Source organism: Vidua chalybeata, chromosome 5 (assembly GCF_026979565.1).
Source record: "Vidua chalybeata isolate OUT-0048 chromosome 5, bVidCha1 merged haplotype, whole genome shotgun sequence".
NCBI classification, from domain to species: domain Eukaryota; kingdom Metazoa; phylum Chordata; class Aves; order Passeriformes; family Viduidae; genus Vidua; species Vidua chalybeata.
In genome coordinates, this window is record NC_071534.1 from 25333179 (window position 1) to 25349303 (window position 16125).

Consider the following 16125-nt stretch of genomic DNA (forward strand, 5'->3'; position numbering starts at 1 on the left):
TTAAGAGTTCATGTCAGATGCCTGAATCCACAGCTAGACACCCAATGAAGCAGCTTGATTTCCAGAGATAGTTGAAGATCTTCTAATAACCCAGCAGGGTAAGAATCTTCTCTGCCAAGGATGACTATTTCCAAACTTCCCAGATATACAGTATACCTGTACCTGCTTTCTAAGTGTGCCTTTCTCTCCTCCTCTCCCTGTCACCAAGATTTTCCAGGTCAGGCACAGGGCTCAGACCACTGTGGAGGCACCATGGCTTCACAGGACTGTTCTGACATGATGGAACTGCCATGGCTGCAGGCTTTGTGGGACTGAGAGACTTTTCCCTGTGGGCTTCTTGTGGTTTCCCTTCTTGCTAACACATACACTTGTTCCCAAAGGTGGCTGAAGCCATGGAGATCATGCTGATAGCTGTTGTGTCCCCTCTCATCCGATGTGAGTGGCAGCTCCAAGATTGGCAGGTGGCTTTAGTGACAACAGTGAGTGTCTCATGTTCTCCCCAGAAAAGTCATCCACCATGTGGTCATAGTCATGGGTACCACCACGGGTTTCTGAAAGTGCATTTCCCAGCAAACCAAACAAATTCCTAGGGCCTCTTTACAGGGACAAGAACAGTGCCACAACTGTAGACATCAGAAATGAAGCTGATGAGAGCAGATGTCCATGCCCAGGGCAAGTAGACAAAGCAAATCCCCACTTCCACATTCTTATTTTGAAAACCCTGCCACCCACCCTCAGCTTTGAGTGTTGCAGCAGTGAGTGCCTACACAAAGGAAGCCATCCCCTGAAAGTCTCTCCCTTGTGGTTCTGTGTGCCACAGTTCATCCTGCTGCCCTGAGAACACACAGCTCACCTGCAGCTCAAAGAGCAGAGCTGCCCCAAGTAGCTGGGAATGGGCCCTTCACAGCTGTGTTCCAATTCCCCTCAGATGGTGTTTTTTGGCTACATGGCGTTCAGCATAGTGCTTGGGCTCCTGGCCGACAGGTACGGCCGCTGGAAGGTGAGTGACTGCCGGGGGCTGTGCGTCCTTTTCCTGCGCTCCACAGGAGCCATGCACCTGGCTGAGCCTGTGCTTTAATAACCCTAATTCTTGCCTTTTTGCAGATCCTGCTGCTCTCCTTCCTCTGGGCAGCTTATTTCTCCCTCCTGACCTCATTTGCCCCATCCTACATCTGGTTTGTGTTCCTGCGGGCCATGGTAGGAGGTGGTGTGTCAGGCCACGCGCAAGGGTAAGGCTGTGCAAGCTGCCTTCCCAGAGAAGGTAATGGAGTGGCTGGAAGGGGAAAGGGGACCAGAGTCCCACATCACCTTGAAACAAAAAGCCATTCTGTAATTTCACTAAATCCCAGTCAATTGACCTAACTTGCAGTTCCCAAGGACTCCTGAGGCCTGGAATAAAGGGGGCAGCTTGTTTACATTAAAGTGGTGACAGAGGGATTATTAAGAACATATAAAAACAATTAAACAGGTAACAGATGAGTAAAGGCTCCTTCCTCCTTAAAAAAAAAAAAATACAAAATTCTGCTTAAGTAGAAAATTATTTTTGAATTATATAAAATGTTCCCACTGAAATTAAGTTTTTGTCTTGTTGGGGCAGAAAGGAGGATGTGGGGAAAAAAAATTCACAATATTAACAACCACTTCACTAGGGGCCTGGAAAAATTGGGTTTTTTTGTTGACTCTCTTATGGAAACAAATGAAACATTTCAGCACCATGGTTCCTCAAAGCCTGGTTGCTGCCCACAAAGGACATAGGGGAGAGAGGTCCTGTTGGGAGAAGGCACCTGCACCTTAGTCATGCATCTGCTAAGCTGCTGGCACAGCCTCTCTCCCAGGAGGGGCCCTATTCCCTGGCTATGGAGGCTGCTCATGAGCCTCATGAGGATGGAAGAAAATTGACCATTTTATAAAACACTTCACTGGCTGAGACAGAAGGAGCCACTGAGGGTCTCTTCTCACCTCTCTCTCTCTCTGTCCAGCTAAGAAAACACAATTCACACTGGGAAACTTGAGAGATGCCTGTGCCACAAGCCCCCTGCGCCAAGGGTACTCCAACCATTTAAAAAGTGGAATAGATATTTCATATTTCCTTATTTCATGGAAAAAAAAAAAAAAACAAAAACCTTTACTAAAATTTTCATTTCTATGAACATATCTATGCCTGTGCTGACACCTCAATCACCCATAGGTTTCCTGATGTATAGACTGCAGTGTTTACCTGCTTGTATCCCACAGCCACAGGCTGGAAAGGATCTGTGCCTTGTGTTTCCCTTGCATGTAATTTGGTGCTGGAGTAGGAGGCATATTGGACAAGGGATTCCTTGTCTCTGGATGCTCAAGGTGGAAGAGGAATGGTATTCATTGTATGAGTTGGGCTGAACTGTTACTTGATTTGTATGGAAATTCTCATTCAACTGTATTTCTGTTTTTTTTTTTTCTTTTTTTGCTAGACTTATCATAAAAACTGAATTTTTGCCCACCAAATATCGGGGATACATGTTGCCCTTATCCCAGGTGAGAACATGAAAAAGTGAGAACATCACTGTTTCTTTTAGCTTCAAGACCTAAGATATTTGTCCCACCACAGTTTGGAAGCCACATCTCCAGCACATCAGCACTTCTCCCAGACTAAACCCTCTTGTCTGGGTCTGAGCGAGTGTCCACTGCCTCCTGCACCTCAGAGTGTGGCACCTGTGTTATTAAAGACATACACAGGAGAGAGGCAATATCTTCTCAAATGATTTGATGCTCCAAACATTTTTGTAGGGACTTTGAGTGATGACTGATACCCAGTCTCTTGGTTGTCCTACTGACAATGTGGCTACCTGGTCTAATGGGGCCAGTGCTGATGGACTGGCAGGCACTGCAGCTGCTGGCATTCCCAGCCAACTCCAAACTGAGGAGTATGCCCCCTCCCCCCTCTCTGGACCCCCAGAGATAACAAGTGGTTTATGTAGAGACTTCCAGGTGAGGTCCTAATCTGCTCCTCTCCCTGCTCAGGTTCTGCCAGAGGCTTTGCACAGGAGGGTTAGTACAGATAGTCCCAAATTTGGCCTGATACATGCTGGGAGGGTTGTGCCCACTTGCTGGGTCATTGCTTACTGCAGACTTCTGCAGTGGGCAGTTGCTGCATGTGCAGATGATCAGTGGTGACACCTCTGAGCGCACAAATTCATCCCACTGCTGAACCAAACTCTTCATGTCAGGGATAATTTACTTTTCACTGCTGCCTCCTTGATCCCAGGGCATCATTACTGAAGTGTCATCAGAAACACAAAGATTTATGGAAGAACAATCTTGTATTTCTCCCAGAAATTTGTTATTTCTGCCCACAGGCTATTCATGGACTTGCTGCAGCTTTTGTGATTTCTGTTGGCTGAGCTCCTTTGGGTGGTCCCCTGGAAAGTGATATGTCTCCTAATGGCAACAAGTGAACTTCAGAAAGGAATGTACTTGCAGATCAGAGGCCAGATTCGCTGTTGGTGTGGCTGGGCATTCAGTCTACTGGAGAGCCACCAACTTTCAGCAGTGGAAATCTGGCCTGGTTTTGTCTTCTGAGCTTGTAAATCTCCTGCTTTCCTGAAGAAACCTAGACAACAGGAAAATTTATGAGCATGAGCATTAGCAGAGAAGTGACTGAAAGGACAAAAGCAGTGGCTTTAAGTACAATTGTATCCACAGCAAATTAGCAGGTTTTACCTGGAGCTAATTAAGACTGTCTTCACTGTCCCTCCCCAAACTCTTGTTTTTCCCTTTTTCCTCCCACCCAAGCCCAGCTTCTCGGACAGCCATGGGATGGCTCAACTGAACCTCGGCATTCCATAGCACAGTTCCCCATCTAACCACAGAACCGGAGCAGAAGGGAAGAAAATGAATGAATCATTGTCATGTGTTCACATTCTAACCCCTTTCTTTCCCTTGGAAAGGTGTTTTGGTTGGCAGGATCCTTGTTAATCATTGGCCTGGCATCAGTGGTGAACCCAACCATCGGCTGGCGGTGGTTGATCAGAATTGCCTCCATCCCTGGCATCCTTCTCATCCTGCTGTTCAAGGTAGGAAGGTCTCCACTCCCTGCTGTACTGCCACCACTCTGATGTCTCCCCAGGCACCATTGCCCTCCACCCCCTTCATCCTAGGCTCTTCTTGTGTCCTCCTTTCTCTTCTTCTGTCCTCTCACACAGTGGCTTGGTAAGGTCCTGAAGTCCTGGCGGGGCTGCAGACCAGCTTCAGGGGAGATGCTGTCTTGCTGGTGATGGTCTGGCTTTACTGGTCTGCTGTAGCCCTCCAGCAGCCCAGGTTCCAGTGTCCAGACAGCCAGCAGTACCCAGGCATTGCAGTGATGGGCCAGGCACCAAGAGGAAGACAGGCTAGATAGTGTATGAAAAAAATGACAAGTCAGTCTATTCAGTCTAATGCTGGGCACAGCACACTCTTTTCAGTCTTAACATTTTCTAGGGCTGAGGAAAGTAGCCTCAGTAAAGTGCCACGGTAAATCACAGTTTCTCCAGGTGTCCTTCTGCTTCAAAAAGCCCATGAGAGCCATCATGGTCTTGGACATGAGAACCATTTGATTTGTAGAGGGTGATGTGGAAATTCCCTGCTTACAGTGCTCATGGGCACTACAGTGCTGAGCTGTGGCTGCTGGAGTCTATATGGATGTAAAATACATCCTGCAGCTGGGTGAATGCACAAGTCCATCTGGGGTGCTACCTGGACAGGCAAATTTAAGGTTGCTGTGAGTGTACACCCCTATAACCTGTATGTTTTGTTTCCCTGATTATTTTTGCCAGAAAAATTTTATAGCTGAAGTTTGTAATCTGGAGGAAAAGAAACGATAGAGTTAGTATACATACCTTTAAAAAAGGGATCTTTAATTCATATTTGAGTGAAATAGATGTAATTGTTTATAATTTAATAGAGACATTTAATTTAAAAAGTGTTTTATTTTGGAAAGAGCACCAAATGCTAGTAACGAGTTACATTTCAACCACTTCTTCCTTTTTATTAAAATGGCCTTGTTGCGCCTTCCAAGACTTTTGCTTCAGCAAGTAATATGTGCCTCATCTCATTTTAGAATGTCAATTAATTCAGGGTTGGTTTTGTTAAACCTGTGTCTTTGGCTTTCACCTTTCATAAGCGCTTGATCCAGATGGCTCAGTAGCATGATCAACAAAGGGGTTTGTTGGGCAGGGTGAGCCCCCTGGGGGCAATGGGGGGCTGGGGCACACAGAGTACCCCAGGGCATGGCTGGGGGGAAGGGCAGGCAAAGGGCTGCTCCAGCCTATAGAGTGCCCTGTGCCAACCCGAGCAGGCTCCTGGGTGTGATGTGAAGCTGTGAGTAGGACAAGAGAGGTGCAGAAAGGCTTCCTGCTCTACTTCCAGTTCATCCCAGAGTCTGCACGGTACAACGTGTCCACGGGAAACATGGGGGCTGCGCTGGCCACGCTGCAGAGGATCGCCAGGATGAATGGGGTGGCCATGCCAGAGGGGCAGCTGAGGGAGCCTGCTAAGGTAAGTCCAGGCTGTCCAGCCCATCCATCCCAGGCAGGGCTGCCGGCATCTGAGCTTCAGGGAGGGAGTGGGACTGCCAACCACATCTTGCTCTGCCTCTCTGCCTCTCTCGTCCTCCTTGCCCGATTCTTTTCCAAACAACTGCTGAAAGCAATGATGAAGATGTCAGTTTTCTTTTGGAGAAACAGTAACCTAGGCCTTCACAATGGAATGGAATTTTCTGGGTTTTTTTTTTTTTTTTCTTTCTCAGTTTGTGTTTGCTCAGAAAAATATTGAGCTAAGAAAATATTTGCTTCCTTTACCACAAAAAAGGCTACTGGCAAAGCATGCCATTCCTTATTGCCCATCCATCCTGCAGGGGTGTTCCCTCTGCCATGAGAGCTGGGAACTGTCCCTTGGCATCTCTCTCAGGGCTGTGAGTGGGTAGGCTGCAAAGATCCCTGCCATGAGGTCAACCCAGTGCTCCCAGAGGCTTCTCCCAGCCCCTGGCCTGGCTTGTCCACTGTGTCCCAGGACCCCAGATCCCTGAGTGTGGAGCCACAGACCAGCAGAAGAGGGTCAAAGCAGGAGAGACCATTTCACAGATACCACCAGCTGTACCTGTAAGCAGCTGAGCAGCTCAGGAGTGGATTGCTGCTGGACTGAAATGCCCAAAAACATGTATGGGTGCTGCAGGGCAGGGGCAGTCTACCCCCAGACTTCTCCCCCTCTCACCCAGTCTGGGCCCTGCTGACTGGTGGGTGGGACTTAGGTGGCTCCTTTGACCTCCAAGACAGGAAGATAAGACAAATCCATTGTTCAGGGCCTCAAAATTATTCAGTTATTTTAAATCCCTTTCCTGGATCTTTTTCCTGCGTATTGAATCCCACAGGCACCAAGTATTGTCCTTAGCAATTCATGCAAGATGGTGCTATTGTATTGGAATTAGTTAGGATTAAAGCTTCCCTGAAATTTAATTGAATTTATGTAATGGACCCACATTGGATGTGGGAAGGGCTTTTATTAGTTTTGCTCTTTCTCAGGCTTAACCAATGATGAGGAAAATAAAAATAAAGTCAACCCACACCATCCCTGTGAACTTGTCTCCCCTTGGTGGTGGGACCCTGGGGGGCAGCAGGCCAGGCAGGGTCCCCAGTGCCTGCCAGTCTCTGCTCACTGGCACTTCAGGCCTCCCAGAAAGATGTATGTGTCCAAAAGCTTGCTTCACAGGCAGAGCAGCACGCAGGGCAGTGGGAGCTGACAGAAGCCCAGCAATGCTGGCCCCCCAACAGCAACCAGGGCCCCCTCTGGCACCATCACAGTCACAATGGGACTAGACTGCTCAGATCTGGGGGTCCTTTGGGGCCAGGAGAGCTCAAGATGTTCTTTTCTCCCCTCCTCCATCCTTTGCAGTGCAGCTTCCTGTGGGTATCTTTTGGGAAACAGGGCTTTGCTCTCTGGAGGTTTGATGGGTGCCGTGTTGCACCATCTGTGACTCTGTCTGTGCCACAGGCACCCTGGGGACAGGGGGAGCACAGGAGGGCCTGGCATGCCAGCTGGTCTCACAGAACACTTGCTCCCATATGAAAGATGCCTTTATAGGAAACTTCTATTGTATGATTTTCAGGAAAGAAGGGGAAGATTCAAGGACCTCATCCACCCCAAATACCTCAGAACCACTTTGCAGATATGGATCATATGGTAATTTTTTTTTCTCTTGCTTATCAGCTCATTCTCTTGGTTGACAGTGTGCAGGGAGTAGAAGGCTCCCATTGACTCTGCCTTTAACAGGACACCACTCTGCCTCCAATGGTGGCTGCAGAGCCTTGGCAGCTGAAGGGACATGGATAGGTTTGTCCTGTTTCAGACCACACCTCAGACACCCTGACTGGTTGCTGTTAACTTAGGCAGAAAAGGGCTGGACTTCCGGGATGGCACTATGAGTCTTTCCTCAGGACAGAGCGGCTCCTGGGAGCCAGGGGAGAGCTACGGGGCAGAGCCCACACCTGACTGCAGCAGGACCAGCTGTATGCCTGCAGCTCTCCTTCCCTGCTTGGGGAAAACTTGTTCTCCCCAAGGATGGCCAAAGGACCGGTGAGACAGGGCTCTGACAGAAACACATTCATTACCAGTGCTGCTCACTGGGGAAATTAAAATTGAGGAGACAGGTTTCAGATGCAGTGTTCCCAGCAGCTGTATGCAAGGGTAATACATGTTTCATTGGCTTTGCTGTCTGGAATGGAAATGTATAAATAATAGGTCTGTGGGAAACCATTGACCCAAAATGTTGTGAAGTTAGGCCTTGAATTTTTTATGTTTTTTTCCCATTGACTTCTATGAGTGTTATGAAATATCTTTTTGGTATTTATTTTTCTTTGTCTCCTAGTCGTCCCAGGAGTTCCTAGTATGTTCTCAGGTCTGCATTCCCATGCCCCCCAGCATTCCCTGCCTTCCCAGGTGCCCCAAATTCTGCTGCTCGTTTCTGAAACTCCAGGGGGGATGAAAAAGTGAAAATTACTTTTCAGCCTGCTTATAATCGGGCATATTCTGAATTACTTGATAATGACAAAGCAAGGCTGCCCTCACCTCACCCAGGGAGTCACAAGTCCTGCCAGCAAACCTGCTCCAGCATGGGCTTCCCATGGGGTCACAGCTTCCTTCAGGCATCCACCTGTTTTGGCATGAGAACCTCCAAAGGCTGCAGGTGAATCTCTGCTCCACTGTGGACTTCCACGGGCTGCAGGGGCACAGCTGCCTTACCCTGGTCTGCACCATGGGAAGCAGGGGAATCTCTGTTCTGGCACCTGAAGCACCTCCTGCCTTTCATTCTTTACTGACTTGGGTGTTTGTAGTGATGTTTCTAACACATGTTCTCATTTCTTTCTCTGGCTGCTGTTGCTCTTGCACAGTTTTTTCCGGTTCTAGCAAATGTTATTCCCAAGGCACCACCAGTATTGCTGATGGATTCAGCCTTGGTCATCAGCTGGAGTCAGCTGGCATCTGGCATGGAGGATGCTTCCAGACACTTCCCACAGAAGCCACCCCTGTAGTCCCAACCCACTACCAAAACCTGGCCATGCAAACCCAATACAAAGCTGAGCTATGAGCTGGGGTGAGGTTTACTGAGAAAAAGCAGTGCCTGGACATAGGTAGGAGGGCAGTGCCACAGGACAGGTGACCAGTGGCTGCTCAGGCTAAGGGGTTCCATCATGCAGAGCTGGTGCAAGCAGCAGCAGAGATTCCAGGGCATCCAAAACCTGTTGCATTTGAGTTTCCTCACCTTCCCCATCATAGCTGCACCTCACTGCAGCATTTCTCCCCACAGGCTTGGCATAGCTTTCGCTTATTACGGCGTCATCTTGGCCAGTGCTGAGTTGCTGGAGCGGGACCTTGTCTGTGGCTCTGCAGCCCCACCGCTGCAGGACTCCAGCGATGACTCTGAGGAGAGCCACAGCCCCTGCCACTGCCACTTGTTTGGGCCCGCTGCCTACCAGACCATGATCATCAGCACAGTCGGGGAGATCGCACGTAACCTCTTCCCCCATCCTTGCCCTGCCATTCCCCTCTCACAATGCTCACTGCAAAGGTTTGAGCTGTGCGTGCATTTGGTGACAGGGGCCGACATGAACTGGGCACTGCTGGCAGCTTCTGGGATACAGGCCATGAGCCTGTGGCTCCTGGCTCAGCAGGGCACTCAGTGGGACACACCTAAGGCCCTGGTTTTTGGCTGGGTTGTGGGCAGAGGGAGCAAAACCATCCAGGCCTGTGCTGCTCACCCAGCCGTGCCTTCCTTGCGTGGCTCAGGACAGACATTGGTGTCCTGCCTCAGCACAGCCAATTTCAGAGAAGCACAGGCTTCATCATCTGAGGGGAAGGGTAAAACAAATGGGCATGGGAGCAAATCACAAGCTTTGGGTGCAGGAAGAGAATGATAGGGTTTGTGCATTTTACAGGATGTTTGGTAGGCACGCAGACAGGTATCTTTGAGTCACACTGTGTAAGGTCTGTCAAGGCAGACAATCATTGCAGTTAGATCATCAAATGTTTTATGGTTTTCCTTTTTATTTCCAGTAAATCCTGTGAACATTCTCAGCATCAATCTTCTCGGAAGACGTCTAAGCCTGTGTATCACCATGGGATGTACAGCACTATTCTTTCTTCTCCTTAATATCTGTATCTCAAGGTACTCTAGCTCAGACTATGGGTCTTGTTTGAGGTATGCAATTCTGAGGGGAGGACCTCTGGTATTCTCAGTTCACCAGTCTGTCAGGCCAGTAATTTTTGTAGGTCTGAGAAAAGCCTCTGACTGGCTCTCCTTTTCCTGGGAAAGCTGTGGCAGCAGATTCTGTGGTGCAGTGGTGTGCAGAAGGGCTCACTTGTACTACTGAGCCCACATGGCTTCCCCTAAGCATCCAACAAGCTGCTTTTTAGCACAATCCAGAAAATTTAAAAAATGTGTAAACAACATGCACTGGAAAAAAGTTATATTTTTCATTCGCTTTTTTCCCCATTTCTTTCTTTCTGGTATCTCTGCTGATGCTGCTCAGTGACATTAACTCTGCTCCACATGGCTTTCTCTTCAGTGCAGGCATGGTAGGCTTTCTCTTCATGCTGCGTGCCTTGGTTTCAGCCAACTTCAACACCATCTACATTTACACGGCAGAGGTGGGTTCTCCTTGAGGTATGCTGAGATGCTTGGAGGCTTCAAGTTCCATTTGTGTATACCCAGGAATGCTGCCTACTAGTTTATGGACTAGTTAAGAGTCCCCTTCCTAGAACTGTGTATCTCTGGTATCCTGGCCACAGTCTTTTCATATGCAAGATATAAGAAGGAAGCAGAAAATCAGCTTGGAGATGACAGGAGTAGATGGAAGAGGAGTGCCCTACTAAGCCAGCTGTTGCTCAGCTCTTATAAAACGTTCTTTTTGAGGATGTTGGGTACCACTATCTTCCAACACCCACAATCTTCCCCCTATTTAACTCCCACAGTGAGAGAACAGACTGCTACTAAAAGGAACATTTTCCAGCACTTATGGGGCTGTATGAGGTAGTATATGGGGTTATATGCATGATTCTTTTCACTTAATGGAAATTGCTATGTTCTGTCTGAAAAAGGTTTTAATTCTTTAAAGAGCTTTTCCTTCATACAACTTTGGAGCAGTGAGTTCTGCAAGTTAAGTATAAATTGTTGGGGTTTTTTGTTGTTCTTTTTTTAAAAAACAATTGTATGGCATTAAATGGATTTGCTTGTTAATTGACTTAAAGTGATCCAAAGCAAACAGAAGTAACTCCCTTGCACTTTTAATAGTGCACTGTAATATTTAAATTTGCACCTGGCTTTAATACCACAATTTTAGTAGTGTTGAATAAGTTGCTGTTGATGCAAAGACCACTGCTGTAACAGCCATACCATAAATCGATTCTACTCACAATTTAATCAGTCATCAAAATCTTTTGAGCCAAGTGCCTGGACTCTTCATGAATTAACTTACTCAATTTGCTTGGCCCAGTAATGTATTTAAACAAAGGCTTATATGAGTGTACTTGCTAAAATCTCTTGATATTAAGAGGACTAAAAGTTCAGTAAAATTCATATTTGTTTTACTGGCACAGGTGTTTGGGAGGTGCGAAAGAAAAATGACACAAAGCACATTCTTCTAAGCCTGAATATTTCTTACTGGGATCTGTTTTTCTTTTTCTTCCTTCTAAACAAACGTGCTGTTGATAAAAATGAATAGGCAGGCTTGAATGCTGCAGACAATATCTTTTCTTCCTGCTTCCCAGACACAGGGCCCAGCAGTATAAACAGAATTTTTCCTTTAGCACCCAACCTAAACTCTGTGATTTTGATCTTAGAGCCAGGAAATAAAGTGGTGGTAGTGGTGCTAAACAAAGGAGAATCACATCCAGCTTTAACTTGCCCTAAAGCTTTACTTGGGGGGAAAAATGAGATTTGTAATGGCTCAAATGAGGCCCAAGGGAGCTTTTATTTCTTTTCATATCTTATCCCACTAGCTGCCATTGAGAAAACAATGGGTCTCTCTAATAAAAAAAAAATTAAAAAGAAAAAGAAAGGTACAGATATTGCAGATTGCTGTTGCACTAATCCAATTTATTTATGGCCTATTTTAGGTTTATCCCACCACAATGCGGGCGCTGGGGATGGGGACAAGTGGGGCGTTGTGCCGTGTGGGAGCAATGGTGGCTCCATTTATATCACAAGTAAGAGTATGCTTGATAATGTTGGTAAACATTGTGCTGAACACTGCCATCAAATACAGACAGATGTCCCTGAAATTCATCCAAAAAAAGAGAGGATGTAATCAATTCTCTCCCAACCCCATATACAGAGTACTTGGGTGGTCTTTGCCAGATGTAGCTTTGAGTAACTCTCATCACAGAGTTCAACTCCCTACTATTAGATACTGTCTGAAAGCTCTTAAGGTTCACAAGATATTGTTTTTTCTATTGTGGAGTCTCTCAGGCACTTGTGACCCTTTGTCCACTCTTAATTGATAATTAAGTGCCAGCCCCCCACACCAGCAAGCTTCTGTTTGATGTTCTTTGACCTGCAGGTTCTTATGAGTGCTTCTTTCTTGGGGGCCCTGTGTCTCTTCTCCTCTGTGTGCATCATCTGTGCCATCTCTGCAGTCACACTGCCCATCGAGACCAAGGGCAGGGCCCTGCAGGTGGGTACCACGATTCAGGAGGTCCTGTGGTTCTAAATGCTCTTAGGGACTTGTAGGTGACGATGCAGCCAGAATACAAACCCAGCTCTCCCGAGGTTTCTCAAGCCTGATAGGCACTCACAGGAATGTGCTGCTGCAGCAGCTTCAAACACTGTTATCCCAGTTGCCCAAAGCTTGTTTCTTGTGAAAGAACAAGCCAGGCTGCCAGCCCCAGCCACCTCATGTAAGTATGTGAGCTTTAGCTTGTGCAAGCCCCTGTTTACATCTCCAATCCTGACCTGAAGGTGCAGCTTCCCAGGCACATGCTCTGCTCTGCCTGTGCTGCAAGGAGAGAGGAACAGCAGATGCACAGGGCACTTAAACTACCAAAGTAATTTCTTAATCAAATTCAAGGCCCCTTCATTGGTCCACCAGCTAAACCCTTGTGGTCAGTGTTTTCTATAAAGCAATTAGCCAAAACACTAAGCCCCAAAGATTAAGGGGGAAAGTTTAAATTTAGCAGTCTCCCATGTGCAAGTCACACCAGTTTAATTGGAGGAGGTGGTGAGCAGTCCTGTGATTCCAATAAATTCATCTATACCAGCATGGAGATTTTCATGGCATGCAGCAGCATGGCCACACCACTCTGTCACTCTATAGTCTGACCTATACAGAATACAAAACCATAGGCTAAGAATAATCCATATTCTTAATAATCCATATTCTTTAGAGCATGGCAGATGTTTGATCAAACTAGTTTATGAGGACTTCCAAACCAGACTTCAAAAAACCCATCCCTTCAAACACAAGGATTGCCTGTCAGAAGTAAGACCTTTTGGACATAGCCAAACATGTTATTTTCCATATCCATTCCTGTTGGGGTTTATGTGCATTTTATTAATTTAATGTATTGTTTTTTCTTCTCCACTTTTTAGCAAGTAAAATGAGAGCAAATGTTTGATGTTGGATTGGGTAGGAAAGAAAAAGAAACCCGTCACTTCCTGTGAGCTGCATTTGATGTTGATTGCTTCTCCATACCGTTTCCATTATAAAACAATGCAACCGAACAGTCTAAGAGCTATGATTTGTGTAGACAAAAAGTAAATTTCTCAAGAACCTTTCCTTTCTTATGATTCAATAAACAGATGTTTTCTACCCTTTCTGAGAAGTAAGATGAAAATTCTTTACTTCTAGTGCTACCAATAGTGACACTGCATACATAATATTTAAAAAAAGAGGAAAATCATTAAGTGAATTGAGATAAAGGGGGAAAAAGACACAAGGTAGATACAGTCTCTGCCATATCAGCTTGAAAGGATATAGTGCTTCCCTCAACTTTTTGTGCAAATACCATCTGCATGGAAGTAGTAAAACTTGGATCTCAAACCACACTGCAGTGATGATTGCTGATCATTTTTAGGGTGATATTTATGACCAAAAAATGAAAGGTGAGTCAGATTTTTTCAAGTGGATTATTTGAAGACATGGATTCTCAAGCAGTTTACAGCAGACAGGTAAGTAACTGGATGCAGAGTACATTCACTCTTCTCTCCTCAGCATTTTCCACTGGGAGAACAACTTGAGTGTGAAGGTGGATCTTTAGGACTTCAAGTTGTGATGGCAGCACCTCTTTATTTTTTAACTCTGCTACTGTAGTATGCACTGACTACATTTCTGTTGCTAGAATGGTCTCCCTCACCATTTTGTTCCACTCCTTAATTTATCTTTACTGTTTTCTGGTACTCTGGGATGGTATCACTTAGAAGCAACTTTCTTCAGGCAGTTAAAACTTTCTGTAAGAAACCAAACCAAATAACAACAGCACCAATATAAAAAAAAAGCAAGCAAACAAAAAAGACTGGGCAGCCTAAAAATCCACCACATGATCAGAAGTTGTCAAAGGCCTGCTGCAAACACAACTGAGTATTTTTTGGGAGTGTCCACTATATTTTAGTGTGCAGTGCCACCCTATGACAAAGACAGGTAGGCAGGGTATCAGCAGGTGAGAGGCAAAATCAGGCCTTTTTCTCATTGCACACAGCAAAGAGGTACAGAGTCTCTTCAATGCTCTATGCACAGCACCACACCAGTGCCTGATTCTGACTGTCAACTTAGTCTTGCTGGAAAATTGCTCTAAATTTAAATAAACTACTTGCTGAAGGCTCTGCTTGATACAAACAAAAAAAATATGCAAGATCAACTCACAGAATTAGGTAATATTTGGTAAATTTTTAATGAATTTTTTAAATCAAAGTCTCTCATAATTTAAAAATGCTTCCAAATCATGGAAAGGTCTTCATTATCTATTTATCCCTTAAAAAAGAGGGCACCTTCTGTCCAGAGCAGCTCCTGACCATGACTGAAAGGTCTGTGAGTGGAAGACAGGAATAGATGGACTCACAACTCAGCTGGAAAATGTTTTCCACAGGTCCTGGAGGTTGATCTGGCAGGTGTTCCTTTGGAAAGCTCTGGTGCTACACTTCCGCTCCAGTCTCTGCCGCTGTCCCCCACAGCTCTCGCGTCATTGTCCCCCTGCATGAGGTGATTTCCCACTCTTTTGCCATTGGAAAGGACTGTGAGCTTCCCAATCAGCTGGGGACAGGACTGGCTGGATCCTATCAGCTTTTTCTGAAGGGAATTTGGTCTAATCCTGGTGGCTTCTCCAGCAGCAAGGACTGCTTCCATGCTCCCTGTCACCAAGGAATACTTGGCAGCCAAGTGAAGGAGAGGAAGTGAAATGATGTTTGCAGCAGGCACAGGTGTGTCTGTGCTGGCCCTATACAGAGTGTCCTTGGAATCACAGAATCATTCAGGTTTGAGGAGCCTTCTGAGATCACGGTGCCCAGCGGTGCCAAGGCCACCACTGTCCCATGTCCCCAAGCACTACCTCCACACATCTTTAAATCACTGCTAAATTCATACACTTCGCAGGACATCTCCCAGAACAAAGCTGCCAGCAAATAGGACTCTGGCTGCCATTGAGCCCCAAATTCCACCTCTTACATGACCCCAGGACACTGGGGGAAGAAGCTGTTTTTCCTATGGAAAATGGCCACTAATCACGTCCAGTCGCACCTTGGCAGTAGTGGGATGCCACCTCCTAAAATTGCAAATATCGCAGGATTTCTCCACCACAAAAGCTCCTAGCAACTAGGACTCTGACTGCCCTTGGAGCCTCATGTGCCTCCACTGACCTGACCCCAGAACACTGGGGGAACAAAATTCTTTTTCCTATGGAGAATGGCCATTGTTCATGTCCTGGACAACATTGGGGTGCAGCCTCCTAAAATCGCAAATCTCGCACAAGTTCTCCAAGACAAAAGGTGCTTCCAAACTGGCAGACTGACTACTCTTGGAGCCTGAAATGCTGCCTCTTACTTGACCCCAGGATAATGGGGGAACAAGTCTTTTTCCCTATGGAAAATGGCAATTATTCATGTCCAGTCGTGTCTTGGAACAGAGGGGTGCCACCTCCTAAAATCACTAACATTGCAGGTAACTAACAAGCTGGTAGCAACAAGGACTCTGACTGCCCTTGGAGCCCCAAATGCCACCTCTGAGCTGACTCTGAGACACTGGGGGAATGAGGTGGTTTTTTTTTTCCCCATGGAAAATATCCACCATTCACATCCAGTCACTCTGGTCTAATGTGGGGTGCTGCCCTGTAAATTCACGATTGTTGCAAGATTTCTCCCAAAACAAAGCTGCCAGCAATTAAGATGCTGCTTGCCCTTGGAGCCCCAAACACCTTCTCTGAGCCTACCCTGAGACACTAGGGGAATGAGGGTTTTTTCCCCATGGAAAATACCCACTGTTCTCATCAAGTCTCACTGGCTGACAGTGGGCTGCCGCCTCCTAAATTTGCCTATTTCGCAGGATTGCTCTGAAGCCAAAGCTGCCAGCAACAAGAACTCTCACTGCCCTTGGAGCTTCAAAGACACCTCTCACCTGACCCCAAGACACTGGG

General features: G+C 46.5%; 1 protein-coding gene across 1 annotated transcript; it reads left to right on the plus strand.

Moving 5' to 3' along the window:
* The first annotated feature begins 928 nt into the window (after positions 1–928).
* On the plus strand, positions 929–13318 carry SVOPL (SVOP like). The gene is made up of 12 exons (XM_053943426.1): positions 929–1000; positions 1105–1229; positions 2451–2514; positions 3927–4052; positions 5383–5511; positions 7118–7191; positions 8816–9018; positions 9562–9673; positions 10074–10155; positions 11623–11712; positions 12066–12179; positions 13094–13318. The coding sequence occupies exons 1-12, from the start codon at positions 929–931 to the stop codon at positions 13103–13105; spliced, it is 1203 nt and encodes a 400-aa protein (XP_053799401.1). The 3' UTR covers positions 13106–13318.
* The last annotated feature ends 2807 nt before the right edge of the window (positions 13319–16125 follow it).

Coding starts and splice junctions, on each gene's coding strand:
- SVOPL (XM_053943426.1), top strand. CDS start 929: ATGGTGTTTTTTGGCTACATGGCGTTCAGCATAGTGCTTGGGCTCCTG. Junction 1,001..1,104: donor ACAGGTACGGCCGCTGGAAG/GTGAGTGACTGC, acceptor GCCTTTTTGCAG/ATCCTGCTGCTCTCCTTCCT. Junction 10,156..11,622: donor TCTACATTTACACGGCAGAG/GTGGGTTCTCCT, acceptor GGCCTATTTTAG/GTTTATCCCACCACAATGCG.